Source organism: Anastrepha ludens, chromosome 6, assembly GCF_028408465.1.
Source record: "Anastrepha ludens isolate Willacy chromosome 6, idAnaLude1.1, whole genome shotgun sequence".
In the NCBI taxonomy this organism is placed as follows: domain Eukaryota; kingdom Metazoa; phylum Arthropoda; class Insecta; order Diptera; family Tephritidae; genus Anastrepha; species Anastrepha ludens.
The window spans coordinates 22,830,903-22,858,265 of record NC_071502.1 but is presented as its reverse complement, the minus strand read 5'-3'; the positions used below and the strand labels follow the sequence as shown (position 1 = coordinate 22,858,265).

General features: G+C 38.6%; 1 protein-coding gene across 1 annotated transcript in view; it reads right to left on the bottom strand.

Annotated features, from left to right (window-relative positions):
• Positions 1-27,363, bottom strand: part of LOC128865811 (uncharacterized) — a 188,965-nt gene that overhangs the window by 3,596 nt on the left and 158,006 nt on the right. The window contains 3 exon segments of the mRNA XM_054106171.1: positions 11,549-11,644; positions 15,859-15,992; positions 21,002-21,220. Of these exon segments, the coding sequence (XP_053962146.1) occupies positions 11,549-11,644; positions 15,859-15,992; positions 21,002-21,220 (449 nt within the window).

Sequence of the window (27,363 nt, the reverse complement as noted above, 5' to 3'; positions counted from 1 at the left end):
CAAAGTATGAGGTGTGGGAAGAAAGATGAGATGTGGGAAGAAAGATGAGATGTGGTAAAAAAGTTTCTACATGAGAGTGTCTTAAAGGCAATGGTCTCCGAATAGCTGGTCATCTCCGTATATACACGGTTTGATTGAAAAGTAATGATCCTAATTTTTTTAAGCAGTTTTATTAAACCTTTTGGCTTATACAACTTATATTCTTCAAAATAGGACCCTTGAGCGTCAATACAGCACTGGTAGTGGTCCTTCCACTGCAGGAAACATTTTTTAAACTCATCCGCCGGAATCGCGTTCAATTCGGCAGTCTCAGTTTTTTGGATCGCCTCGATGGAGTCAAAACACCTCCCCTTCAGCTTTCTCTTCAGGCGCGGGAACAAGACGAAGTCCGGAGGAGACAGGTCTGGGCTGTAGGGAGGGTGGGGAAGCACCGGAACCCTCATCTTGGCCAATGCAGAGGTGCAGAGGAAGGCGGTGTGCGCCGGCGTATTGTCGTGATGAAGGGTCCAAGTGTTGACGAGGTCGGGCCGAACCCGGCCACCGCGGTTTTTCAGCCGAAGGAGCACTTCCTTGTAAAATGCCGCGTTTACAGATATCGGCCCCCGTAAGCCTCCTTGAGTAGCCCAATGGTTTTAGTACCCGTTTTGTTTAGCTTTACGCAAAAGTTGCCAGCGAACTGGGACCGGTTTCTAGTGGAAGGGGAAGGTCCAATGATTATTTCTCCCACCAGCCGATTCGGTTGATCGCTTGGCAGACGCTCCGCGCGGGAAGGCTCATTACTTTTCAATCAAACCCTGTATTCAGCGTTGTTGGGATACTATGTTTCACTGAACTAACCGATTCTTGTACCCAGTGAAGGTAGAGCGGATCTGAACGTTCCACGGGAAGTAAGTACGGTGAAATGTTGCTGGGAGCTGAGATCTCTTGCCTCTGCGGCGAACACTGATCGACCAGTTGCAGCTCGAAAGCGTGAAAGAACCAGCTCTTAAGTGCCCCAGGTGTTATATGGATAAGGGATCCTGCTACGAGAAAGCCAGAGAGCTTGTCAAAGAAACCCAAGGAAAACCAGGTAGAATACCACTCTGAAGGAAGTAAAAAGGCAAGAAGATGGTACGCTAAAAACAACCTTCGATGACTGAATATTTTGAGCAGGGTGGCTTTCTAGTTATAACATCTAAAAATGCGTAACGGCGGAGTGACTAAAGGACTGATGTGCGATTGAAAGTAAATCTTGGATGCGGACATACTAAGCCGCAGAAGTCTTGTGGGTTATTTCAGAAACTGAATAGCGCACGAAAACGAAAATATTCTTGCTTTGTTTTAGCAATGGAGAGACCTCAATGAATCTTACATCCTCAAGGGAACCTGCATAGCAACAGCTGGAGAAATAATCATCGCCATCGACTCCTTCTTCACCTACGTCAGCAAGGTTTGTTAAAGTCAATTTTAGGCCAAAAGCCAAGTCTGCACTATCTGTGGCGAATGGAATGACCAACGCTGGCAGGTCCAAGATAGGTAAGGTTGCGCCTAGACATGTACCAGAAGACAATGCACCGCCCACCGCCAGCACTAGTTAATTAACCGCAGACTCAGATCACACAAAACTAATCAAAAAAACCATCCCTAGAAGGCACAGTTTTGCCAGAGTAGAAAAAAGTTAACAAAGCTAGATTTTTTCTATAAAAATCGTATTTCAGTAAAAAAAATCAATCTTTTAACGGAATAATATTTTGGGTAACCCTGAGACCGGCAATGGCACCCATTTATTGGTTTTTCTATGTGGTTTCTTTTACGTTTTTTCCAATTTTTCGGGGTTACTTTTTTACAAGACGCAACAACAACATCTCGAAAGAAGGCTGTTTTGCGGATAGTCCGCTCTCATTTTTCCAAGTGCTGCTTCCCGGAAACTTTTACAAGAGATGAGTTTGCAATAAAACAGGATACTTCGTCTGCATATACGAAACTTTCTGGTAAATAACTGAGCCATAAAAGGAGCTAAAGAGGGGATACGTTTTTTCCTTATGAAGTCTACAATTGGGACTATTTAGCCCGAACCCCTATATCTCACCACACAAGCAATACAAGTTTGAAATATAAAGTGATCAGATCAGAGGTACCTGATTTTAAATTAAAGCAAAATATTGTTTGGCCAATTATTATTATATTTGTGTAGCACCATTAATGACATTTATTTTTGAAAGATAATCCCTTTTAAATGTTGGCCGCACCAGCGCCATAATTCAATCATCCGTAAACACCAATTTTGAATGACTCGCGACTCGCTGGAGGACTTCGGTGGTGCCTCGTGAATAACTTTAATAGTTAGTAAAGCTGGCTTCCAATGCCTAAATCGAAGCTGGGTTATCCACAATGCATTTAGACTTTACAACACCATCAAATAAAAGTTCTAGTGTTCAAAACGCCAATCCACTGGCCACCCCCATCGAATGGCAAATGGTTTTTATGAGGAGATATTTCATAGCAGAGAGAAACTCGGAGGTTTGTCATTGCCTGCCTACGGTTTACCGCTATTGGAAAACATTTTTTTTAAGCCTTTCGACCCCAACTTTTTTCCTGTAGTAGGAATTTTTTTTTTTAATCCTTTTGTATTTGTTTAAGAAGCAATTGGCCAAGATTTTTAGTCGTCACGTCTCACGGTTTGAGCGCTGCCGAAAGTTGCTTGTGAACAACTTTGGGCAATGGCGATATACAAAATAAACAGATTTTTTCTTTCGAACAACTTTTAATGATTTTTATTTATTTTGAAAAATTAGGTATGATAAGACTGCTGATAAGACAAATGTTTTTATTGTTATTACAGCAAAGGTAGACTTTGCATTTAAGGCATTTGGTCATTGGGGTTTCTGTCTTGCACAATCTGCAACGCCCCTTTTTACCAACTACCCAATGTTCCATTTTATCGTAACGCTGTGAGACGAAAGGATTCGGTGGGAACCTGTACATTTTCGTATGTTGGGAAGACACGCTGCTTGATGGGGAGCCCAGGGATACTATCGAGCTTTCAACATTCGATGATCGTCCTTTCCTTTTTCCGAGCGAAGTAGTGACAGTAAGCAACTCATGAGCAATTTCTAGTTCAAATTATTAGAGGAATATGTTTTTGCCTCAGGTTTATCAAGTTTAAATGCTTTCTATACAATAGCCATGCGTTTGTAACGGATGTTCCGAGGCACCAATAGAAGATTCTTATGTATCACTTCTTTGAACGGTGGTTGACCTTGTAGACCCTTATTGTAAGAAAACAATCGCAGGTCTTGCAACATCATATTAAGCTTTTTTCTTTGGATTCCAACGATTGCATATACCAACAGGTTCAATGCTTTCACACGAAGACTTAAGTTGAACTGGCTTATTATCAAACCACCTGACGCATACAATATTATTGTTGATTTTACATTTCATATCGAAAGATCCCCTTCCACGCTTTTTTAACTTAGTATCTGAAAGTAGCTGGTGGCAATTGCTTATGCGGTTTTTACATACAGTTCCTGTTGCAAATATGGCCATTTCTTTCAACGAGATCGGGAGTTTCACTGACGTAAACCAATTATCGAAATAAAGCTTAAAATGTTTGTCCTTAGGAAGGCCTTTTGCCAAATATAAAACTATATCCGAAGATAGGCCCAATCCATAAGCAGGACAGATACCTTCACCAACATACAACGTAAAGTCTTACACTTATCCAGAGGTTCCAGCACGAGCACATTTTCAGACCCCATTTATGAGGCTTAGCAGGGTTGTATTGTTTAAATGACGATCGACCTGTAACAAAAATTTAAACTAAAATTTTCCTTATGACATTTATGAATGTATACCTTTGAACGCAATGATTTGTCCATCAACGCTTTGATGTTCTTTCTGGGGTAGCTTTCCAAAATTTTCTTTGAGACTGTCTAGTAAAAGACGTATTTGGACAACTTGTCATAGTTCAAATCGCGGTTTTTGGATTGTTTAGTGTTATCGTTGAAATGTGAACATTGTTTTTATTTTCTCAAACTTTCCCCGTGGCATTGAATCTGTTATAGCGGTAAGATTTAAATCTTTTGACCATGCCATTTTGAGGCAAGTCTCTATTAGATCAACAAGCACGGAAAGTATTTTCAAAAAAGCAACTATATCTACTTGTTAGAAAATTTAAGCAACAAGAGAAAATTTTTGCAGACTACGATTGGTGCCCATAAAATTTTTCAAAGCATTTATGTGCACCAATCGCACTTTTAGTGGTTCTGGCATTATTCCATTTGTAATGAGGCATCGGCAACATTTTGTTAGCATGAATGAAAAAAAAGAAAAGCAAGTGATTTTCTTGTAAAATGCTTCTGGAAAAATGTTTGACCGAATTATTGTTCGCCCGCTGGCATCAGGTGAGCGCGAGAAGCAAATCCAATAAAGGCAAGGAAGAGCGATGCGAAAGCTAGCGGAAACCGAGATGTCAGATAAAAAAGCAAATAAAATAAAAAGCAAACGACTTGAATGCTGCTGAGACAACACAAACAACAACTAGTACAGTTTAAGGACGCCGAATGCGAAGTAATAAGAAAATCGATGTACAAAAAATGCTCTCTAAGGTCAGGCAAATAGACCGGCAAGCCAAGGAAATGATAAAGAAGTAGCGCAAGCGAAGTTTCTGCGTGAAAAAATTCAACGAAAAGTGCCAAGCGCCACAAACAGTCGATGTAGAAGGGCAATTTCACTACTTTCTCAAGCAATTTCTCACAGTTCTGAGGCATTTGATTGCTGCTTTTTTGCTTCTTCGTTGTTGTTGTTGTTTCTCGAAGGCATACCACAGCCACTTTTGATTAGAATTAAAAGCACGCCAAGTTGATTGGTTCGCAATAAAAGTGCAGTTAGACATCAATACATAGAAACACACACACATGCATGCAGTTACAAATGCATTGGCCTTTATTGCACAGCCGTTTGATAGTGAATCGCTTCACTTGACGCTCTTCAACGCAAACAATTTGCACTTCTGTAGGATTTTGTGTTTTGTTTATTAACCTTTGGCTATGTATAAGTGGCTAAATGGTTAAGCTCCAATGGCGAGTGGTTTTCATTGAATTCGCAGGTGCCAATGGCAGCTTTGTTTTGCTGTGGATTTGCTCTTGTGAGGTGAGTGTTGTTTCAATTGTTTTTTTTTTCTTTCCTTTTTGTTGTTTTGCAAAAACAGATTCACGCTTGGCTTTGATGTGTGTGGAGCGTGAAGCAAAGGCTAGCATTGAGTTGAGTTCAGGGTTGCAGGGAAAAAAATATGAAAATTTATAATAGCCAAGGCTTTTATTTTTTCTATTAATTACTGAAAGTGGGGTAATTGAAATATAGAAAATATTTGCCTACAAAGTAACAAGCGAAAGAGACGCAGATGAAGTGGTGCTGGAAGAGTCGTTTGGGTGAGAATATTTCTATCACTTTACGCTACTTCGTTTCTTCTTATCTTTTCTGTCTCAACAACATTTATTTGAAATACTTTTCTTGGTTACTATAAGCACAAATTTGTGGCTAGGTTGGCCAGCTATTAAAGCGTGACTAGATTTTAGGTACTTTTTCCAAAAGGGGTTTTCTGACAGATCACACGTGACTACTGCCACACTAAATGCTTTTTTCAGTATTCATTGACAATTCATCATGGAAAGACTTACGTCTCAACAGCGTTTACAAATTCCGGAAATCGACGGTATTCAGCGCGCGGTCAGGCCAACTTATGGTGTAGCAATCCGAAGCCATTCAAGAACAGCCATTGCATCCATTCAAAGCAACCATTTGGTAGAGCCTGTGGGCTGGAGGAATCATCGGTCCATATATTTTCAAAGGCGAATGGCGAACGTGCTACACTTTGTCTTCAGCAGTGAATGACAAACGCTATCGCGCCATGATGAACGACACTTTGGTGCCGAAAATTAAAGCCTGTGATTTCCACAACATTTACTTCTAACAAGACGGTGAGGGCGCTACTTGCCATACAGCACATAAAACAAGCGATTTACTATGTCGTCGTTTCGGTGAGCAATTTATCTCTCGCCTCCGACCAGTAGATTGGCCACTTAGATCGTATGATATCACTGATTTGGTCATTCATTTGATGGGGATTAAAGCATTCAAAGCCAAACATTGGTGTGAAAGTTTGAGCTACATATTGAGTTTGCTATGCAATCTAAAACTTCACGTATTTTGCAACTCTTTTCGATAAAAAGTGTTAAAAATTGTATGACTCATCGCCCAATTTGTGGCATGCGTCTTCATGTTATTAGACAAAATGGAGGGGCGTACAGTTTTATGCAGCCTCCGAATGACAGATGGTATTTATGAGGAGATTTTTCATTGCTTTATAAATTTTAACCTCTATGACTTTGTAGCAATCCAAAAACAATGGAGAATTTTAGGGATACCATTGAAAATGCCATGAAAAAGCTCCTCATAAATACCACCTGTCGTTCGGAAGTGACGTAAATTAGTACGCCCCTCCTTTTGTGTGAAAAAATCATAAAGCACAACACAAATTGGAAGAGGAGGTCTATTGAATGTGGCATTACCAAATTCGCATAAAAAAGTAATGCAAAATTTAATCGATAGAATGGCCTTTACCCATTTATTATTCATTTATAATGGCATAACAACTGCAACTTTCTAATAACGTGCAACGCGCACCAGTCCAAGCGTTTATCACCCGCACAAACGCAGCGATTCCAGGACCGTAGTAACGGCACAAATTACCGCAAGACAATTTCAATAAATCCGACGCCGGAATGGATAGCACTTCATAGTACGCACAAGCACCAGCCAGGAAACGGAAATAAGCGCCAAAAAGTAGGAACCAAAAACAAACGCCAAAAAAATTGGGACCAAAAAACACCCCAAATAGTAGGCACCAAGGAAATATAACCCCAAAAAGTAGACTCCAAAAATATATTTCCTACAAGTTTGCATCAACAAACAAGCGCCAAAAAGTAGTCAGTGTTATTTCTCACTAGAAATTAGCAACCACAAGGAAAAACTCAGGAAAAACAGCCTAAAGTGTATCTAACATATAAGATAAGGTATAGCTCTCTCTCTCCCTTTCCTCTACGTTATATCTTTTTTCTTTTTCGCGGAACGAAATGCCCGAAACGTTGCATTGCCTTGAAAGTTTACTCTCCATTTTCGCTCGTGCATCGACGCCTAAGAAGTTTCACTTAAAAAGTGTTTCAGTGTATAAGTTAGTATTTTCTTTAAATTTTAATTTCTACCACACTTAATGGTTTTTTATTTTTTTATATATTTCTCTATACCATTTTCCTGCTGCTGCTTGCTTAACGACGTCCAAAGCAGGTTTCAATGCTCATCTTTATTGCATTATTTCAGTTGACCGCAAAGTGGATAAATTTGTTATTTTTCACACAAAAGTATATGAATGGAAAAAGTTCCGTAAAAGGCCAATTCAACGCTGAAAAACTACTCGAAATTGCATTAATTCATTTCCATTTCACACTTTTCATTACGGCCAGTACACAGATTTTATTGCTTCTCCGAGTATTTATTTATTTATTCAAGCGAGCCTTTGCATGGTGAAATATTTCAATTAAAATATATTAGCTTTATTTATACCAGAGAAAATTTCATTTTTTTACATCTCGCATATTTTTTATTTTGCAGTGATTTGACCGTTTTATCAGTGCCGTTAAAATTTGCATTATACGAATATTTATTGCTTCGCTAGTTTCCATACGAATGGCCATGCCACGGCTGGTTGTGGGCGCATAATTGTTAATCCCATCGTTATTTTCGCAATTGTCAGTCGCAAAAGTTTATGAAATACTAAAAATTTGTAAATATTTTCATTGCAAATATTTACCTTGCCATCATAATTCCTCTCATACGTAAGTCACACGTCGGCGTATTTGTTTGTTGCAACAACATCTGACCAATTTGGTGGCACATTATTATTTATTGTTATTTTTGGCAGCTACAATTTGTCAACACGAATTTTCAATGCAATAAATATAAAATATTCTCCTAACGCGCTAATAGAGATATAGCGAAATGTTTGTGCATTTTTTAATAAATAAAAGCGAAGGTGGCTTTCGTAGGTGTGGGCTGCCTTTAGGATTTCATTTTAGGTATTTTTATCATTCCTTAGTAGTAAATTCAAGAACAGTTGGAAAAATCTCGCCCAGACATTTTGCAGATTTCTAAACTTTTTTAAGTTTTTCTAATTTATAAAGCAACTCAAAGATGTCGACCAAGTTATATATTTCATTTATAGAATACTTCTGTCATCAAATAAACAATCGGCGCACTCGCGTATGAGCACCCAGATCCCTGTTGATAGTTATGATTTCGAGGTTGTAAAATACTTCATTTATCTAGGAGCCAGCACTAACACCGATAACAATGTCAGCCTTCAACTCCAACGTGGAATTCTCTTGCCAACAAGTGCTACTTTGGACTACCAGGTATGTATATACTTACGAAATGAGACTTTCTGCTAGTAGTCCATAGATGTCGCTAGGAGTATTTTTAAACCTTCCCAAATGTCTTGTTTTTTTCGCCTGTCATCTGTCAACAATATTCAGCCGCATGAACTGACAATGTGACAATGCACCGCCACATCGAAAAAGAGCGACTCGGGAATTGGTGGAGACGTACGATTGGGAACCGCTGGTGCATGCGGCTTACTCACCAGACTAGGCGCCTTCCGATTATCATTTGTCATCATCGATGGGCCACGTACTTTCTGAGCAGCGCTTTAAATACAAGAAGCCAAAAAATGGCTCGATGATTGGTTTGCGGCCAAAGACGGCCAATTTTTTTGGCGCGGCATCCACAAATTGCCTGAGAGATGGGAAAAATGTGTCGCTAGCGATGGCTATTATTTTGAAGATTAAATTTGTAATTAGGCAATGGAGTAGTAAAGTCCTCTCTCGATGAACACAACTACCACTCCACAAAACTCTCATGATTCCCGTCCTAACGTATGGCGCAGAAGCTTGGACGATGACAACATCCGATGAAGCCACGCTTGGAGTGTTCGAGAGAAAGATTCTGCATAAGATTTTTGGACCTTCGCACATTGGCAACGGCGAATATCGCAGGCGATGGAACGATGAGCTGAATGAGTTTTACGACGAGATAAATATACTTAGCGCAGCGAATAAAGATCCAGCGGCTACGTTGGCTGGCTCATGTCGTTCGAATGGATTCAAACGTGCCGGCTCTGAAAGTATTTGATGCGGTACCAGCTGGTGGTAGCAGAGGAAAAGGAAGGCCTTCTTTGCGTTGGAAAGATCAGGTAAAGAAGGACTTGGCTTTACTTGGTGTGTCCAACAGGCGCCGGGTAGCACGAGAAAGAAACGACTGGCGCGCTTTGTTATACTCGACCAAAATCGCGTAAGCGGTTATCACGCCAATTAGGAATTAGAAGAAGAAGAAGAAATGGGCTATTACATAGAGATAGTAGTGTAGCTGTAGTGAGTGAAGCCTTCGCTACGTCCAGTTCCTCTCACTTCCGTAAATAAAACAGTCTAACAATACCGCTCGCACGGATTAGAGTTACTCTTTATTTGTTTCCCCCGAACTTTGTTAATGCAGTTAGAGTCCTGGGCTCGTTTTTTGTACATTAGAAACTAGTCGGGGAGTGCCCGACTTCTCTCTCGATTCCATCTGAATACTTCAACATTGGGCTCATTTGGATTTTCGGTCACAGCGGCATGGAAGAAAACTGCTGGGCCGATAAGCTGGCTAGCCATGGGACTCGGTTTTATCGCAAAACGAGACGATTGGGGTTCCCTTGAGAACCTGTGGTCTACTCCTGGAAAGATGGGCCTGGCGTTAAATCTCCAAGCGCTGGGCTGCAAAATCGCCACGGTTAAATCAGGAGACACAGAATCCTGGGCTCGTACCTACTAGAGGAGGAAGATCTACAATTGCTCCCTCCTAAGGAGCTGGTTCGATTTCTCGGTATACTAAATAATTATGATTAAGGAATTAGAGGCGCACAATTGATCAATCTCGTCGCAGTGCATAAAGGCCTTAGCCTAACTCATACAACTATTACCATTACCATTAGATCGGGTGCGCCTGAGGAAACTTCTAAGGCTAACAAAGTCGGAGCTCTCGAATTTGGTAGGAATCCTTACTGGACATTCCCCGTTAGGTGTCCATGTGGCGAGATTTGAGATTTCTTCAAGTCCTTTTTGCAAAAGCTGTCTAGAGGTAGATGAGCTAGAATCATCTCACCGTTTTCTTCTTAGCTTCCCTGCACTCGCAGGGTAAAGATTAAGACATCTGAACGCTCACTTTTTTCCTATACCTGCGGATATTGCGGGTTTAAATATCACACATCTGATGACAATCAACGGTAGCTTGAAGTGATTGATCCGAATGTAATTAGCCACAGTTGTTCGTCTTCTAATCCTCTAACACAAAGCTCCTTATTCCTTTTCCAAAAAAACAAAGTAATTCAAAAACTTGCCATGAAAATTTCAAATTCTTCTAATGAGAACTAGAAATCCGCCGTAAGACTCAGCGCGACAGGCGAATTTACCTGTAAAACATTCGGACATAGCTCAATGGGCATTAGTTATAGGGTCCAAACGGACTATATGACTCCGAAATGCAATTGGGTGAAGAAATACCGAACAACAATAGAAGAAGAGGGGTGGAAAAAAGGAATGAAACGTAACCCAAATACTCTTAATTTATTTACCGATGGCTCGAAAATGGTAGACGGAGTAGCGGCAGGGATCTATTGCGCAGAGCTACGCATCAGGAAGCCATTTAAGCTTCCTAACCACTGCAGTATCTTTCAAGCAGAAGTCTTTGCCGTAGATAAGGCTGCGGAAATAGTAATCGCAAAGACATCAAGCAACCCCAAAATAAATATATACGTTGACAGCCAAGCTGCGATAAAGGCAATAAACTCATTTGATATTTCATTTCAAAACGCTCTAAAGAGCAGGGAAGCCATAGAGAGACTAGCCGTAGACAGACGGCTGCTTATCTATTGAGTACCCGGACATAAGGGTATTGCAGGGAACGAAATTGTAGATGAGATTGCCAAAAGCGCTGTTTACAGACAATTCGAACAAGAAAACGACATACTGAAACCATTAAATACGGTATAGAGGGACATCCTTGCGGACATGAAAATACGGATGGATAGGAGGTGGAATAATCTAGCCACTTGCAAAACCGCGAAAATCATGTGTTTTATTTTTTTCGATTTGCCACTCTAATTTAAAAATCACCAAATGAATTTCATGAAATATATGCAACTTAGATGGTACTTGATTGAAATTTTTTGTTTTTGCTTAGAGCTATGATTTTTTAAATTATGAAATGTGGTTTTGTTCCTTGGCAATGCGTAGAGCAGCTTTTAGAAACCGCAAATTTTGTCTTAACTTAGTGACCAAATCAATACCTTCATTATATAAAAATTCTGTGTTATCAGCTTTATAAAATAAATGAAATTGCAGTGAAAAATCCTGAAAATTCTCCTCTTTTATACCCACGACTGTCTTTAAAGTCTTAAAAGAAACTTTGCATTACTTACTTTATAACCAGCTTTCAAGTCCAGTTCGTCGGCGTGACGTGCTTTGAAGTTGTATAAAATGACATACAAATTCGTTGGCAATAAACGGTGAGATTTCTGTTGGGGTGGAATTTTTCAAGTAAAACAATTAAATTAGTACTTAGTTATGGATTTCGTATATTTATAAGTGCAGTTTATGGAAATAGAAAAAAGCAAAAGTTTATGAACTAAACATTTTTTATGAACATTTTTAAAATAAGTGCAATGAAAATAAAGCTCATTTTAAATAAAATGCATTTATACATTAACATTTCCTCATTAAAAAAATAAAAAATAAATACTACGCTTAAGATTAAAAAAAAAAAATCGATTGATTGCATTGGTGGTACGAATGGGAAACCACCAATTTTTTTGTTTTTTTTTTTTGTTTTTGCTTGCAAGTTTTTTGTGAGGCTAAAAAAATTGTTTTCAAGTCAGTGTCATTTTCTCGACTAAACTCAATAAGTGCCCATAATTTTGAGAAGAAAGTGCGCTAAGTCATATATTTCTTGCTACATCCTTGCTGATTATTTGACCGAACTCCTTCTGCTTGTGGTATGCGTTTTACTGTTTTTCCACAAATGATGTGACGTATAGGTTTCTTCCCGTCTCCGAATGGCAGCATATTTTTAATGAGGAGCCTTTTTGTGGCAGAAATACACTCGGAGGCTTGGCATTGCTTGCCAAAGAGCCACCGCTATTACAAAAAACTTTTTCCTCATTTTGGTGTTTCACCGAGACTCGAACCGACGTTCTCTCTGTGAATTGCGAATGGTAGTCGCGCCCAACCCATACGACTACGGCGACCGCTCAAAACCATTCATAAATTTTAAAAGTAAATCAATGACCATTTAAATCTTCAGGCTCTTAATAGGGAGGAGGAATAAGTCAGGTCAGTTCATAAGTTCGTGCGTTTTTTGAAGGTGGTTTTACAATTAATGAAAAATATATTTAAAGTATTTATTAATCAATAATATATTCTCCTTGTATTCCCAACGTTTAGGCAAATTTTTAATTGCCTGCTCAAAAAATCTTTTGTCCTTGGAGCCAAAATACGCTTCGATATCCCTTTTTATAACTTCTTTTGAGGAGCAGTTCTTGTTACTCATATGGGATTGAAGTCCACGGAAAATGTGATAATCACAAGGTGCAATATGCGGAGAGTATGGTGGATGCGGCATTAGCTCCCATCCGAGCTCGTTCAGCTTTCCTAATGTTTGCCTTGCGCTGTGAGGTCTTGCGTTGTCGTGGTGAAACAAAACTTTGCGTCTATTCACTAAAGACAGTCGATTTTTGTTAAGCGCCTCATTCAAGTTTGATAGCTGATGGGATTAAAAATCAGCAGTTATCGCTTGGTTTGGTTCCAGAAGTTCATAATAAACAATACCGGCCATATCCCACCAAATAGGTAGGAGAATCTTCTTGGGGTGAAGGCCATCTCTAGGGGTCGGTTCTGGTGTTTCATCTTTATCCAACCATTGGCGTTTGCGAACAGGATTATTGCAAAGGACCCAATTTTCATCACCAGTAACGATACGCTTCAAAAAACTTTCATTTTCAAGCCGCTGCAGGAGCTGAGAACACACATTCCCTCTCTGCTGAAGGTTGGCGACGGAAAGTCTATGCGGAACTCATTTTCCCAGCTTTGAAACCTTTCCCAACGGAACCAGGTGCTTGTGAGCTGTTCTATGCGATGAATTTAACCTCTCAGCTGTCATAATGACTGTCGAATTTGGCTCAGCTTCCACGAGTTCGAGCGAGGCGTCGGAGCTAAAGACCTCAGGACGACTAGTGAGCGGGGCATCCTCCACGTCGCAGTTACCACTTCGGAATTTTGAAAACCACTTTTGCGCAGTCCTTACACTCACGGTATCCTCTCCGTGAACAGTGTTTATTTTTGCAGCAGCAGTTGTTGCATTTTTACCACTTTTATAAAAAATTACAAAATATGCCTCTTATACGCGTTCGAATATTCCATTTTATTTTTTATTTTTTAACATCTCGTGCTTCTATCCGCGGTTAAAATCACTGGTTGAGTTTGCAATATATCAAAGAAAATGTAAATAGTTCCATTATATTCCGCGAATAATTTGTTTATGCAAAAATCGTAAAAAAGTGAGATTATGGGTAAAATACGCACGAACTTATGGACTGATCGATAAGTTTGCTATCGAAGTGCATGCCAGGATATTTCGTTCCATTGTTTTGGGGTATGATTACGTTAATGAGTTTTACGGCAGGCCAAATGCTTCGATTGAGTATAAAAAATACTTGAACTGATTTTGTCTCTTTGGATTTTATTTGCCAATCTTTTAGCCATTGAGTTAAAATATCAACTCCTTTTGTGGAGTTTAAGTGAAGCCTTGTGGTTGTTAGAGTTAATTCCGAGAGGTAAATCGTGAGTGTTGAGCAAGTAAAGGATTGGGCTCATTATACTGCACTGGAGTACACCAGCTAAACTTTCGCTGAGTTCAGTCTTTTCTTCGTTTTGCTAATCAAAAAACTGTCGCTACGATTGGAAAAAGGGTAATAATTTATGGTGTTATACAGTGGCTTGTATTTTGCATAGCAATCCGTTTTGTCAAACGTAGTCAAAGACTTGGAATATGTCGTGGAAAAAAGTATTTGTACGTAAATATGGTTAAAAATTTTCTACTAAATAGTCGAGTCAATCCTTTTACTGTTTTGAAATCCAACAAATAATATGCTTCCAGGGCATATTCAACAGATTGCTTTGGTGCATGGAATGTCAGAGACTATAAACAAAGACTGAGAGTTCAAAATTGGTAATTTTGAGTCCAAAAATTAGAAAAACATCAAGGCTCCGTCTGAGTTTCTGCCATGAAGAAGCTCCTCATAAAAAACCAACTTGCGGTTCGGTGGCAGCTTAAAGTTGTATATCAAGACGCAGACCACAAATTGGAGGAAGCGCTTGCCCAAACATCTAGCAAATGGTGCAAGCGCCAACTATACCCTATGATCAAAAAGTACCGGGAATGTTTAATTAAAACGAACCGCGCACGTGGCAACCGGCCCACATTCTTTCCTTATATTGGTAGGACTGTAAGACACACATCTGTCACTTTTTACCACCATCGGATCATTAGTGTCTGCCTGGTCGGCCGGAAATGTGGGCAAACAATTCTTCGATTTTGCATGATGATAACGCGCCATCACACCGAGCCCAAATTGTGCTGGACTATTTGACCGAACACCAAGTAAATACCACCGTGCAAGCACCGTATTCACCTGATATGGCCCCGTACGACTTCTTTTTGCTTTCCAAGTTGAAGTTACCACTTCGTGAGAGGAGATTTCAGTCGATAGAGGAGATTAAAGATAATGCGACGAAGGAGCTGAAGGCCATCACTTCATCGACCTTCCAGGGGTGCATGGAGGACTGGGTTAAACCTTGGCACATGTGTGTTGCTTCAGACGGGTCATATTTTGAAGGAGAAAAAATAAATTTGCCTGAAATTTTACTCTGTTTTGTTTTATTTAAACATTCCCGGGTACTTTCTGGTCATAGGTCATTCAATTTGATGCGGATATGAGTTTTTTGTAAAGGTGCGACTTGATTTCTCTGTATAGTTATTTTTTGGTTTTTTTTAAGTTTTTTTTTTGTTTTTTTCCTTTGTGTTACAATGAAATTAGGAGACACTTTTTTGTATTTTATGCTGAGAAATGAAATAAGTCAATAGACAAAAAAATTGCTTTCTGCAAACTTTCTTCTTTCGTTTTCGCAAAATATTATGAAAATCGTATCCGTATCAAGTAAGGTGCGAGGGACTGTATATTTAATATAATGCCACTACCTGTTCAGTGTGCCCTGATTGCTTTTAAAGCAGTCACACCACCAGGGTGCTCTTAATTTTCTTTCGTGTTTTTTTTTTCTTCTTTTTTTCACTATTTTATATACCGGCAAAATCTGTAGATTTATAAAAACGAAATAGGTACAAGCATCGGTTGGCACATTCAGTACATATATAATAAATATTTGTAAAGAAATTATTGAATAAAATTTTACTTTTTTTTTTTCAAACCACCAAAGTGATTCAGAGGGGCATTCACGCTCACCGAAAGTAGTGAAGCCATAATCTTATCACATACAGCATCATTGCTCGAGGCTTACCTAGCAATACATTCTCAGCACGTACCGTAACTCCAAGCGGCCAGCGTTAATACCCCACCTGCCGCGTTAAACAACAATTTACCACCAAACTACTAACAACCAAACTGAGCAACTGAAAAATTGAATTGAACTAAAAATGAGATACCTGAAATTGTCTTACTGGTGAGGGGCATGGTGAGGTGCTCGCCGATGACTGCGATTTCTCCATCTCGTCTGGCAGATCGACGCTGCCGCCGCGCATGCCACGCGTGGCATAAAGCAATTTGCGACCCTGATGGGAGGGACTGGAAGGCGCTGTAAATGCACGTTTGAATGCTGCATTAAATTTGTTACAATGAAGATGAGTGGATTTGTGAAAGGAGGCGTACAGGGAGGTGTAACAAATGAGTAGAGTGTTGGTTGTGGTGGCAAATTTGGTGGGCGTCAATGGTGCAGCAGCAATGCGTATGTATGTATGTGGGAGTGGGCATTTTTAGTTTTTTATTTTTTATATTTTTATTTTTTTATTTTTATTTTTTATTTTTTCATTTTTTTATTGTATTGTTTTAAATTTTTTTTTTTTCATTATTTTTTTTATTGCCCAACGTTGCACATTTCAAATGTGTATGCGTGTTTGTGTGTATGCGTTGTCATGTTGTTGGCGATGTTGTTGGTGCAACAATTAAAGGTGTGGCCGGTAGAGTTGGCATGGACGTTGATTGTGCGCATCGTTGTGTGTGTGTGTGTGTGTGAGTTCGCAAGTGTAATGATGCCATTTGTGCAGTGGTGTGCAGTCAGGAAAGTTGTAGTAAATAGAAAGAGAGAAGAACGGAAATGAAAAAAGAGGAAAATGAAAAGAAAAGAACACGCACAAAAGTGCAAACGAGTTAAATTTTGTTGTACAATTCAATTTGCTAACTAAAAGTGGATTTTGTTATTGTTCGCTAATTACGTCAATGCTACTTAAAGTTGAAAACAATTATCTCTGTATTTATGCGTGTATGTAGTTGTGTATTACGTAAGCATGTGTGTGTGTGTGGACTATATGGCGAGATTTCAACTCAAATGAGCAGCGTGAATATACAGATGAATGCGTCGAATTAAAAAAAAAGCAAAAAAGGAAAAAAATGTAATGATGAACGCTGAATTTTTTTTTTTTAAATTCATTGTAACTACCAGCTTTAAGGCCAACAAATTGATTATTCCCAACAGTAACTGGATTACTATTTACTTGAACACTATTTATGTATATTTTAAGTAGATATGTAACTCAACTCAACAATTGAACGCATCAACTATGTATGTATGCAGGTATTTGGCTATTGATTTTTAACTAAAAATTACATATACGATCTTATATAGTTGTGTATGTGTATGCGTGTAAGTATGTATTAAACAAGTAACTACAACTCGAACAAATAAATTTTGAACTGTAGTCTATTGAAGGTACTAAAAAATCGTTCTTTAAGTAATTACAAAAATTTTTAACAGAATCATATGAAATCTATATATTTTCCGTTAATATTTACAAATCTTTCCGCATAAAATTGTATGACATGAATTTCGTATTCAAGACGACACAAAATGTGTTATGTATGTACGAGTAGTAGTTTGGAAAAAAAGTAGTCTCAGGCGCTAACTTATCCAATTCTTTTGAGAGAAATATACTTTCAACTTTGTGGTTATTTTTTCAAGTGCTTATCATATTTACTAACTAAATTTCCTTAAAATTTGGACAAAATAATTCTTCTAAATAACTTTGTCTATTATTTGCCTACACGTCATTCCTTCAATTAGTTCAGTCACCACTTTGGGAGCGCAATCACTCTACAGCTGCATGAAAGCACTTGAGCCACATAGCAAAATTCCCACAGTTTTTGGCATTCCCATAAAAATTCTGCCTACAGGGTACAGCACTCGAAGTGTAACCAAGTTCAGACCGCTCGCGCAACTGATGCACCTCTATGCACGGGCATTAGCTGCCTGTTAGTTGCCTAAATGACGGTCAAGAGTATTGTTTATAAGCACGAGGAAGTATTTGGCGAGAGTAAACGTGAAGAAAGAAAATCAGCAATAGATTTCAAATCAAATAGAGTGGCTGCTCGAGCATCTTAAAGTAAATAAAGTTTTTGTTTATCGCATCATTACTCGTCACAATAAAACTGGTAGCAACGCGAATCTTCATGGAGGTGGTCATCAAAAGGCTGCAACGTTACGTGAAATGGTTCAAAAAGTGAAGAAGTGACTTGAGCGAAATCCCCGACGAAGTGCCGATCAAATGGCGAAAGAACTGAAAATATTTGACCGTAGCATCAGCCGCATACTGAAAAATGATCTCAAAAGTCAAGCCTTACAAGATCCAAAAGGCGCCTCATCTCACACCAAAGCAGCAACAAGTCAGACTGGAGAGAGCAAAGGAGTGGCTTCGCTTGGACGAAAGCAATAAATTTCCGAATATTGTATTTTCTGACAAGAAAATGTTTCAAATTGAGCAATTCGTTAACTCCCAAAACGATAGGGTTTATTCGACTGACCGTTCATACGAGAATTTGAGTCACCGATTTGCCACCAGGAGGCAGCACCCACCACAGGTAATGGTTTGGGCCGCTCCAACCGCAGATGGGCGCTCTCGAATCGTTTTCATGGAGCCTGGCGTCAAGGTAAATGTGAAATATTATCGGGAAAGTATTTTGGAGGTTGCTTTGAAGCCGTGGGCAGACAAACATGTCGGTGGCAGACCATGGACGTTTCAATAGGACTCGGTACCGTCTCACAAAGGTCGAGTGAACAAAGAATGCCTAAAAAACAACGTTCCGAACTTCATAACGTCCACAAAATGGCTCTCAAAATCACCAGACGCAAATCCGATGGATTATTCTCTTTCGGCTATTGTGGAGAGCAAAGTCCGACCTAAAAGATTCACCAGTCTCGAGGCGCTGAAAAAAGCCATTGTCCGCGAGTGAGCCAAAAACCTGCAAGTCGCATTCGGGCAGTTGGCGATTCGTTTCTGGAAAGTTTCAAGGCCATGGTCAAGGTAAAAGGTGGTCATATCGAGCAAAAGTAAGTTGATTCTTAATTTTGTATTATTTACACACATTTTTTACTTTGAATTAAATAAAAGTGATTTTCCAAACTAAATTTATGGCCTTTAGAGACTGTGGGTATATTTTTCATGGCAGAAATACTCTCGGAGGTTTGACATTGCCTGCCGAGGGGCACTGCTATTAGAAAAACTTTTTTTATTACTTTACATTCAAATTTTAAGCTCATCTCCATGCTGCTGGATCATTGTACACCCTCGCCAGGTCCGAGCGGAACTTTTTCGATTCATATTCCCTGAAGGGAGGAGTGGGCGGTTTGTAACATTTGGAGACAGGGCATGGCAAATATGTTTACGAATGCTTGAAGTTGGATAGAAGAATGGGCGGGGGAGTATTCTGCGAGGATCTCTCCATCAAGCTCAAATGTAGGCTTCCGAGCGACTGTAGTGCTCTCCAAGCGGAAGTAGTAGCAATTAAGGAAGCAGTGGGTTGGCTGCGTACTTCTGTAATTACTGTAAAAGATGTAAATATCTACCCCGATAGCCAAGCAGCAATTAGGGCCTTAGGCTCGTTGTTTTAGCGCTCGAAATTGGTCGGGGAATGCGCGACTTCTCTATCGGTTGCAAGCGAATATTTCGATATTTAGCTCATTCGGGCTCCCGGTCACAGCAGCATAGAGGGAAACTGCTTGACTGATGAGTTGGCTAGACATGGGACTCTGCAGACGGTTTCATCGCAAAATGATACGATTGGGGCTCCTTGAGAACCTGTGGTCTACTCCAGGAAAGATAAGCCTCGCGTCAACTCAGCAAACGCTGGGCTAGTGCGCAAACGTGGAAAATCGCGAGATCCTTCTGACCACGGTTACATCGAGGGAACTTCTGGGGTTAACAAGGCCGGTGCTCTAGAGTTTGATAGACATTCTTGTCGGACATTGTCCGTTAAGTATGCATGCGTCAAGTTTTTGCTGTAGAAGTTATCTGGAGTTTGGCAGGGATTGGCAGTTGGACCATGAAGGTCACTGGGTGCTCCTTTCTTTGACAGTCTAAGGCAGTGCACCAACCTAAATGCCATCGAAATTCTATGGCTGGCTATTGGAGGTCTCATAATGGTATCAAAATACCGCTTTAGTGCTGTTTGGGGAGTACCTGAGAGGTACTTGAACCATTCCACTTACCTACCTGCTCTCCCTCGAAGCCTCTAAAGATTTGAATATTGCCTCGTGAGAGTTTACATTAAGATTTGCCTAACGCTAAGACGAGTTCAGAGATAAAGTAGGAATAGATTTTAAAATTACTAAAGGGTTTTCCAATAACAGGTGAATGGATTGCGCTATCGAGAGATGACTAACGATTTTTTATGGCTGGAATTGGATGGTATTGATCTGGACAACGTTTATTTTCAACAAGACGGCGCTACGTGCCACACAAGCAACGAAACCATTGATCTTTTACGGGAAAACTTTCCTGAGTGTACTATCTCTCGAAGTGGTGATCACAATTGGCCACCGAGATCTTGTGATTTAACATCTTGTGACTTTTTTCTTTGAGGTCAAGTGAAAGACAAGGTCTACGCCAACTGCCCAGAGTCGATTCAAGACCTCAAATATGGAGTTCGTGAGGCTATGAAGGACATAGGGCGGCCACTTTGCAATTCTGTTATGGAAAATTTCATGAAAAGGATAGTGTCGAGGGTGTCGTTTGCCTGATGTTATTTTCCACTATTAACTGCATTCCTTCCTCTTTATAATGAAATAAGCATACGATCATTTATTGTAAAAAATAACATTTTTCTTGGAATATCAAAAGAGCACCTCTGTATGGAAAACCCTATATATTAAGGAAATCATTGCGAGCTTTTTTAAGGCTATCGGCTTAATCTATTACTTGTATTACGAACCTGCCCTACCATCACTTGACCTAACTTTAACTGCTGAAATGCAAAAATTGCTTTACACTCAACTTAAAAGCACCAGACTTTGTGAGAAGATGAGTAACTGTCGTTTGCCGTTCTTTGAGTAAAAAAAGTTATTAGAAAGTATAGCAACTTTTGAGTTTTAAATATCTTCTTCGCAGAAGTAAGAACTACTACCAGTTCGCACCTAAAATAATTCTGTTTTACTTTTTAGTTTTCCCCTGCAACTTAGTTTTTCCCTAGAATTTAGTTTTCCCCTATAATTTTTACATAAATTTATGTGTCTCTGTTTCAGTTATCAAGCGCACATTACTTTGTGCGTTTGTGGGTGTGTGTGTGTACTAGAGTTGGCGCTGCGTGTCTACTTACAATGCAAACGGCTATTATTTGATGGCGGTGTACTGTGCTCCAAATGCCCACCGGAACCGCCATGATAATATCCACTGCCGCCACCAACAACTGTTGTTGGCCCAATGACCGGCTGTTGGCGTCGACGTATTTGACCATGCAGTTCCGTAGATTCCGGTGAGTCCAAGCTTAGCGATTTCATGCGCAAATTCAGCTTTTGTCGACGCGGCGAATGTGGTGCTGTTTGTTGTTGTTGGTTGACAAAAATTTCAGTTTGGGTTTTTGTTTGTTTGTTGTTGTTGTTGGTGGTGGTGGTGGTGGTGGTAGAGGTTGATTGATGATGAATGTGTCGTTTAGATGGATAATTTAGTTGTTGTCATTGTTGTTGTTGTAACAAGTATAACAAATAATTGCAATTCAATAGCGCCGATGTGTTTGTTATTTAGTTTGTTTGTACAACATGGCGTATGATGAACATTTGATGATGAATTGATTTTGAATTTATTTTGAACGAAACAAAAAAAAAATATTGAAGAAAAGTTTTTGAAAAATATGCATTAATTTATTTTTATTTCAACAATATAACTTATTCATATAATAAACAGCTATGTAATAAACATTACAACAAATACATACGAGGTAAGAAAGTGGAAAACATTAATGTATGTAAAAGTCTGTATGCAATTTAGCAAATATTTAGCAAAGTATGTCGGTAGAAAACACTGTTGCCATTTCACATAGGTACTAAGTACATATATTCAGTGTCAATCGGTTAGCGTTGTGCATACATATAAACAAGTCACATTGAGTAAGTAGGGTACGGATTGAGGTGGGTTAAGGCTAGGCGTAAAACGTTGAGTTTAACGATTTTGGTGGGTTCAGCTAAAAGCATTCGTGTGTACTAAAGGGTTTTCGCACACAAATTTTCAAATGTGTGTGTTTTCTGCAATTTTTGGAAAGGTTTTTGTGTTTGCATTTTTTTCAAAAGTATTTCTTATTCTTAACCTGCTTTTAGTGTTAAAAGTGTAGATGTGTTGCAGAAAGTGCAGAAAGCGCATTTGTGTTAACGAAGTATATCGAACAATTAAACAAACCAAGAACGTGCAATACCATAGACGATTCTCTTAAATCTACAATGCTGCATTTAACTTCCATACGTTGAGTGCATTCTTTTTCTAGTGTTCTTGCTATGCAGTGCATTTCTAAGTGGTGCTTCTTATTATTATTTCGTGCAGCTGGGCTGTTGATTCGGTGCGAATACATACAAATTTATTTAACACTAAGGTGCTGATCCATTTGCATTTTCGCTAGACGTTAATATATAACTAATTATCTATGAATATATTTATATGAATTATATTTTTTATATAAAAATAAATAATAAAAATAAAATTTGCTGTAGGTAAATTTACATAAGAAGATAACTTGAAATTGACTTAAATTAAAATGCAGGAAAAAAGCGAAGTGAGAGGATAGAAAAGTGAAATGCTGGTGCTTTTGAAATGAAGGAAGCAAAATCTCAAAAATTTGAAAAAATAAATTTGTAAAAAATCACTGCTTAAACTAGACTGTCCAAATTCAGAGACTGTGAAAAAAAGTGCACCTATTTTGTTTTTTTTTTTAAATTCGACTTCACCTAAAAAAATGTAACTTCACCTAGTTCGTGAGCCAGGGGTCATTTTGAACTCATTATTTCATGCCGACTGATTATAATACTGAAGGCAGACGCTATCCAATGGATGACAAAACCAACCGTCAGCTGGTTCAGTAGCGGTGGCTGCGTGCGTGGGATGCTGCGAAACGTGTCGAAAAAAAGTGTTTAATAACTCATTTTATACCGGCTGAATTTTGTTTTCATGTATTGTTGACATTTAGTAGAATAAAAAAATAGTCAGCTGCGCCTTAAAGGGGGGAAAATACGTCAGCTGAATAGGCGAACTTGTAAAATAAATTAAAAACTGAAACTACTTTACGCCGATTGAAATTTTTTTACATAATTTTGGACACATATGAAAATATAATAATGATGATCAGCTGCGTTTATAGCGGCGGGAAGACCGTCAGCGGAAGCAAGAATGTTTCATTGCGTTCATACATCTCGACGGCGCGCGGAATTTTCAATGCTACGACTGACATTTTTCCCCGCTACAGACATTATTATTTTTCCATATACTACATATACAATACTATAATATTTGAAAATTTTAATCGGCATAAATTAGTTTTACTTTTCAATTTTTTTACAAGCTCACCTGTTCAGCTGACGTATTTTCCCCCCTCTACGGCGCAGCTGACTTTTTTTTTTTTATTCTACTAAATGTCAACAATACATGAAAGAAATTTCAGCCGGTATAAAATGAGTTGTTAAAAACTTTTTTTCGACACGTTTCGTATCCTCCCACGATCACACCCACCGCGGGTGCGCCAGCTGGCGTTCACTTTCGTTATTCCTGAAAGCTAAGTCACAAGTATAGTTAAGAATTGAACGATATAAAAACGCAGTCTAAAATCGACCCCTGCCTCCCGGACTAAATAGCTGATATTTTTTAATTAAATTCTCCTCTTCTTCTTCTTGATTGGCACGATAACCGTCTACGCGTATTTGACCGAGTTTAACAAAGCGCGCCAGTCGTTTCTTCCTCGTGCGCCAGTTGGACACACTAAGTGAAGCCAAGTTCTTCTTCACCTGATATTTCCAACGCAGATGAGGCCTTCCTCATTCTCTGCTTCTATCAGCTGGTACCGCAGCGAATGCTTTCAAAGCCGAAGTGGAGCCAACGTAGCCGCTGGATTTTTAATTAATTAAATTAATTAATTTTCGTATTTTTATTTTTGGTGCTCAAAGACGGATAAGCAACAAAATAAGTGAGTAAATTATTGCTTTACTTATTTGTTTTATTTATTTGCCGATATTTCTAACTCTAGTAAATGTCAACTTGAGGGGATCCGGTGGTCAGGAAATTTCAAAAAATTTATTGCTTGTTTTTTCGATATTTCGATAGTAGAGCATCCCAAAAATAATCTGTGAAATTTTCATGCGGAAATTCCCAATATTATAGCTTCTACAGCCCATTAACTAGGTAGAGAGCGGCCCGCGCGCTCCTGTACCTCAAACTTTAAACTTATTATCTCAAAACGCCCTTTTGCGGCCAGGTGTTGTAAAAAAAAACTATTGAACCGGAACTGAAAAAAACCTGATTGTTATAGTGTCCAATTCAAAATCCCGCCATTTTCTAAAATTGTTTTTCTAGTGCATAGGGGCACAGTCTTTTTTTCCTTGTTCACTCCACTCTCCACAATGCAAATAATGCACTGACTATTGTGCGGGAGTAAGGATGTAAAGGATGGAAAGGATAAGTTTTTGGGTTTGAGGAATGAGATTGTTTTGCTTATTTTTTTTTTTTTGTTTAGGAACTTGGAAAGTAGGTAAATTGTTGGAAAAGTGCGAGGACCGTGCTTTATGTGGGACTCGAACCCACAACCTCTGGGTTGGCAGGCTAGTGGACTTACGCTAGACTACCGAGGCCGCAATGAAAGTCATACTGATTAATAATTTTTTTGGTTTTTGTGTTTCGGAAGAATAGAAGAGCCAAAATGGACAACACCGGCTAGGTCCAATTTTTCGGGAGGGTCAACTTCAGCGCCATTTTCAAAGTCATTAAAATTAAAAAAAAATCTTTTTTCATTTTTGTATGTAAAAGAAGTTGAATGAAGAGCCTAAAAAAATTTAATAACGTTTTGCATGTTTTTTGTTGCAAGAAAAAATGCTGAAAATACCCTAAATTTACGAGCTCTAGACCACCGGGACCACATAAAAAACTTTTCTCCCTGAAGCTTACAAAATAAAAACAGGAAAACTATGTATTTGGCGCCCACTAAAATAATTGAGCCTTCAGGCGTTGTTTCTGTTAATTTGGCAAAATTTCCAACTACTTTTATTATTTGCATTCGAGCTTACTTGGAATTTTGCCACAACGCGAAAATCATATACCAACTTTTAATATTAATGTTTCTTTTAGCCGGTAGCTATCACGTCAAGCCATCAAGGCTGTACAACAAATCTGATTAAAGAGTAAACACTATTTTTGTATTCATTCGACACAAAAAATTAACAAGGCTTACCCTTAAGCTGAAATATTTTTTTCATTTCACAATTTTGTTTTTTATTTCATAAATTTTTTTTTTCATAAAAATTTTCTGCAACCACAGTTTGCTAAAAAAATAGCTGCTTTTTAGGTATATGAATATTTTTTAAAATTAGCAACTCCAGCCAAAAACATGTTTTTGAGAGGGTCGCTCACTTTCTTATTACAAGAAATGAGAGAAAAGTTAGTTCTTTTCTATACAAATATTTTTCTATTATTTTTTAACGTAATTTCCTTTTAATTGTATACACTAAGAGCCCTTGCTAACCCAAGGTGATCTTAGAAATTAGCCGGTGAATGTAACACAAAAGTGAACAGCGTTACAAAATACAAAAAAACTTCATTCTATTAGGGTGCCTGGACATTGTGGTACTACAGGGAACGAGTCGGCTGACTAACTGGCTAATGCAGGTTCTGCAAGTATGCGACTAGGCCCTGAACCCTTCTAGGTGTCAATTCTGCATCGATTCAACTATGGATTGACGACTTCATGAGGTTTACCCATAAAGGACGTTAGTCTGGGTTGACTTGTGCAGACTAGTCAAGTGCTTTGCGAAACAGCCAAACAGGATACTTTCAACCTTTCTTTTAAAATTGATCAGCAGAGATCTAAGAGTAGCAGTGTGTGAAATCGCAGCTCACAACGCCTGTGGTCAGCACATGGATACCATGGGAATTATTCGCCTATCGTACCATGAGAATGGAGACACTGCACAGCATTTTCTTTGTAGCTGTCCTTCGTTTTCTAGAATCAGACTTCGGCTGTAGGGCTGTTTTGTACTGAGTATAGATAAAGTTCATACTCTTCCACTTTCGGATGTCTTCAGATTCATCAAAGAATTCAAAAAGTTTGCGAAAGAGTGACTTCAAATCAATTTTTCCGTTTTACCACCCACATTTTATCTTTGCTATCTCTCTTTGTTCTTTTGAGATCTATTAGGGTGTAGTACAATGCTCTTCTGACTGAGTGATTGGACTTGTCCAACCCCTCACAAATCGAGTCGAAGCTTATATGTACTTTTCTAAGCGCTTCCTCAATTTTTTGAGCCATCTAAAAAGTAAGATTTCAGAAGTTCACCAAAGTAGATATCATTTTGGGCTGTGACCTGTCCATTTGACGTGGACCGTTGTTTGCTGTGCCAATTTTTTTTAAAGTATGGAAGTACAAAAACACATTACTGACCAAATTCAGTAAATGCGGTGGCTGTTGTAATAAGTTGTTTAATCAAATACGACACTCACTTTTTTGCATTCTACTAAATCGTTTATGCAGTTGTTGAAAATGCTGATAAAATCATAGAAAGCCAGGAGATTGTTGAACTAGTGAGTATTTATTGCATATATTTTTTCATCTAAATCGAAAAATGCGAAAAAACGTTGAGTACTTCTAACTTCATCAAATATTTAAGTTAACGCAATACTTCACACAATTCAAACAAAATATAACGGTAACCTAACACTCCACACGCGCAACCAAAAAGTCATTGAGGAAATATCAGAGTAAGCAAAGCATAAGCAAAGTACCGGTCACGATGCGGGCGGTATTTTTTAGTCTTAGCATAAGAATCGAACTGATTTGTAAATTTAGTTGCAAAATATAAAGCAACCAATGGAGGTCGATCTTGTCCAGAACTATTTTTTTGATTTTTTCATGTTAACCACCGTAGCCGCAAGCCGCATAGTTTAACTTGTATTCATATCCGCATTTTCATTTCATTTCATACCTTCCTCTTTTTCGCTATTCAGAATGTATTCACTAAAAATTAAATATTTATGAATAGATAAGACAGCATATTAAAAATGAATTAAAAAATCCGCCTTGAACTGTTAAACCCATGTAAGTAACCGCAGAAATTCTTCAATTAATTATTGCGTTTGCGCGCTGAGTGCGATTTAAATGGCTTAATATTTAAGAGTCATTATGCATTTAATCGAAGAGGGTTAATAAAAGTGACACTAAAGTAATTTGATTTATATTGAAATCACTGCATATGAAAAAATGCCGATATACGCATGAATATATGGCAAATTCAATAAGAGTGCTGTTGTTGGGCAGAAACGTCATTTATCAATTATTCAATAAATATTCATTGATTTGATTGCTTGCGATTTTCATGTATATATATTATATAAATATTCATGAATGTATGAATATTCAAGCGCAATGTATGCAAGTATTAATTATTACATTAAGTCTGTTGGCATGCGTTCGCTTGTAGGTCGGCCTATGGGCCATGG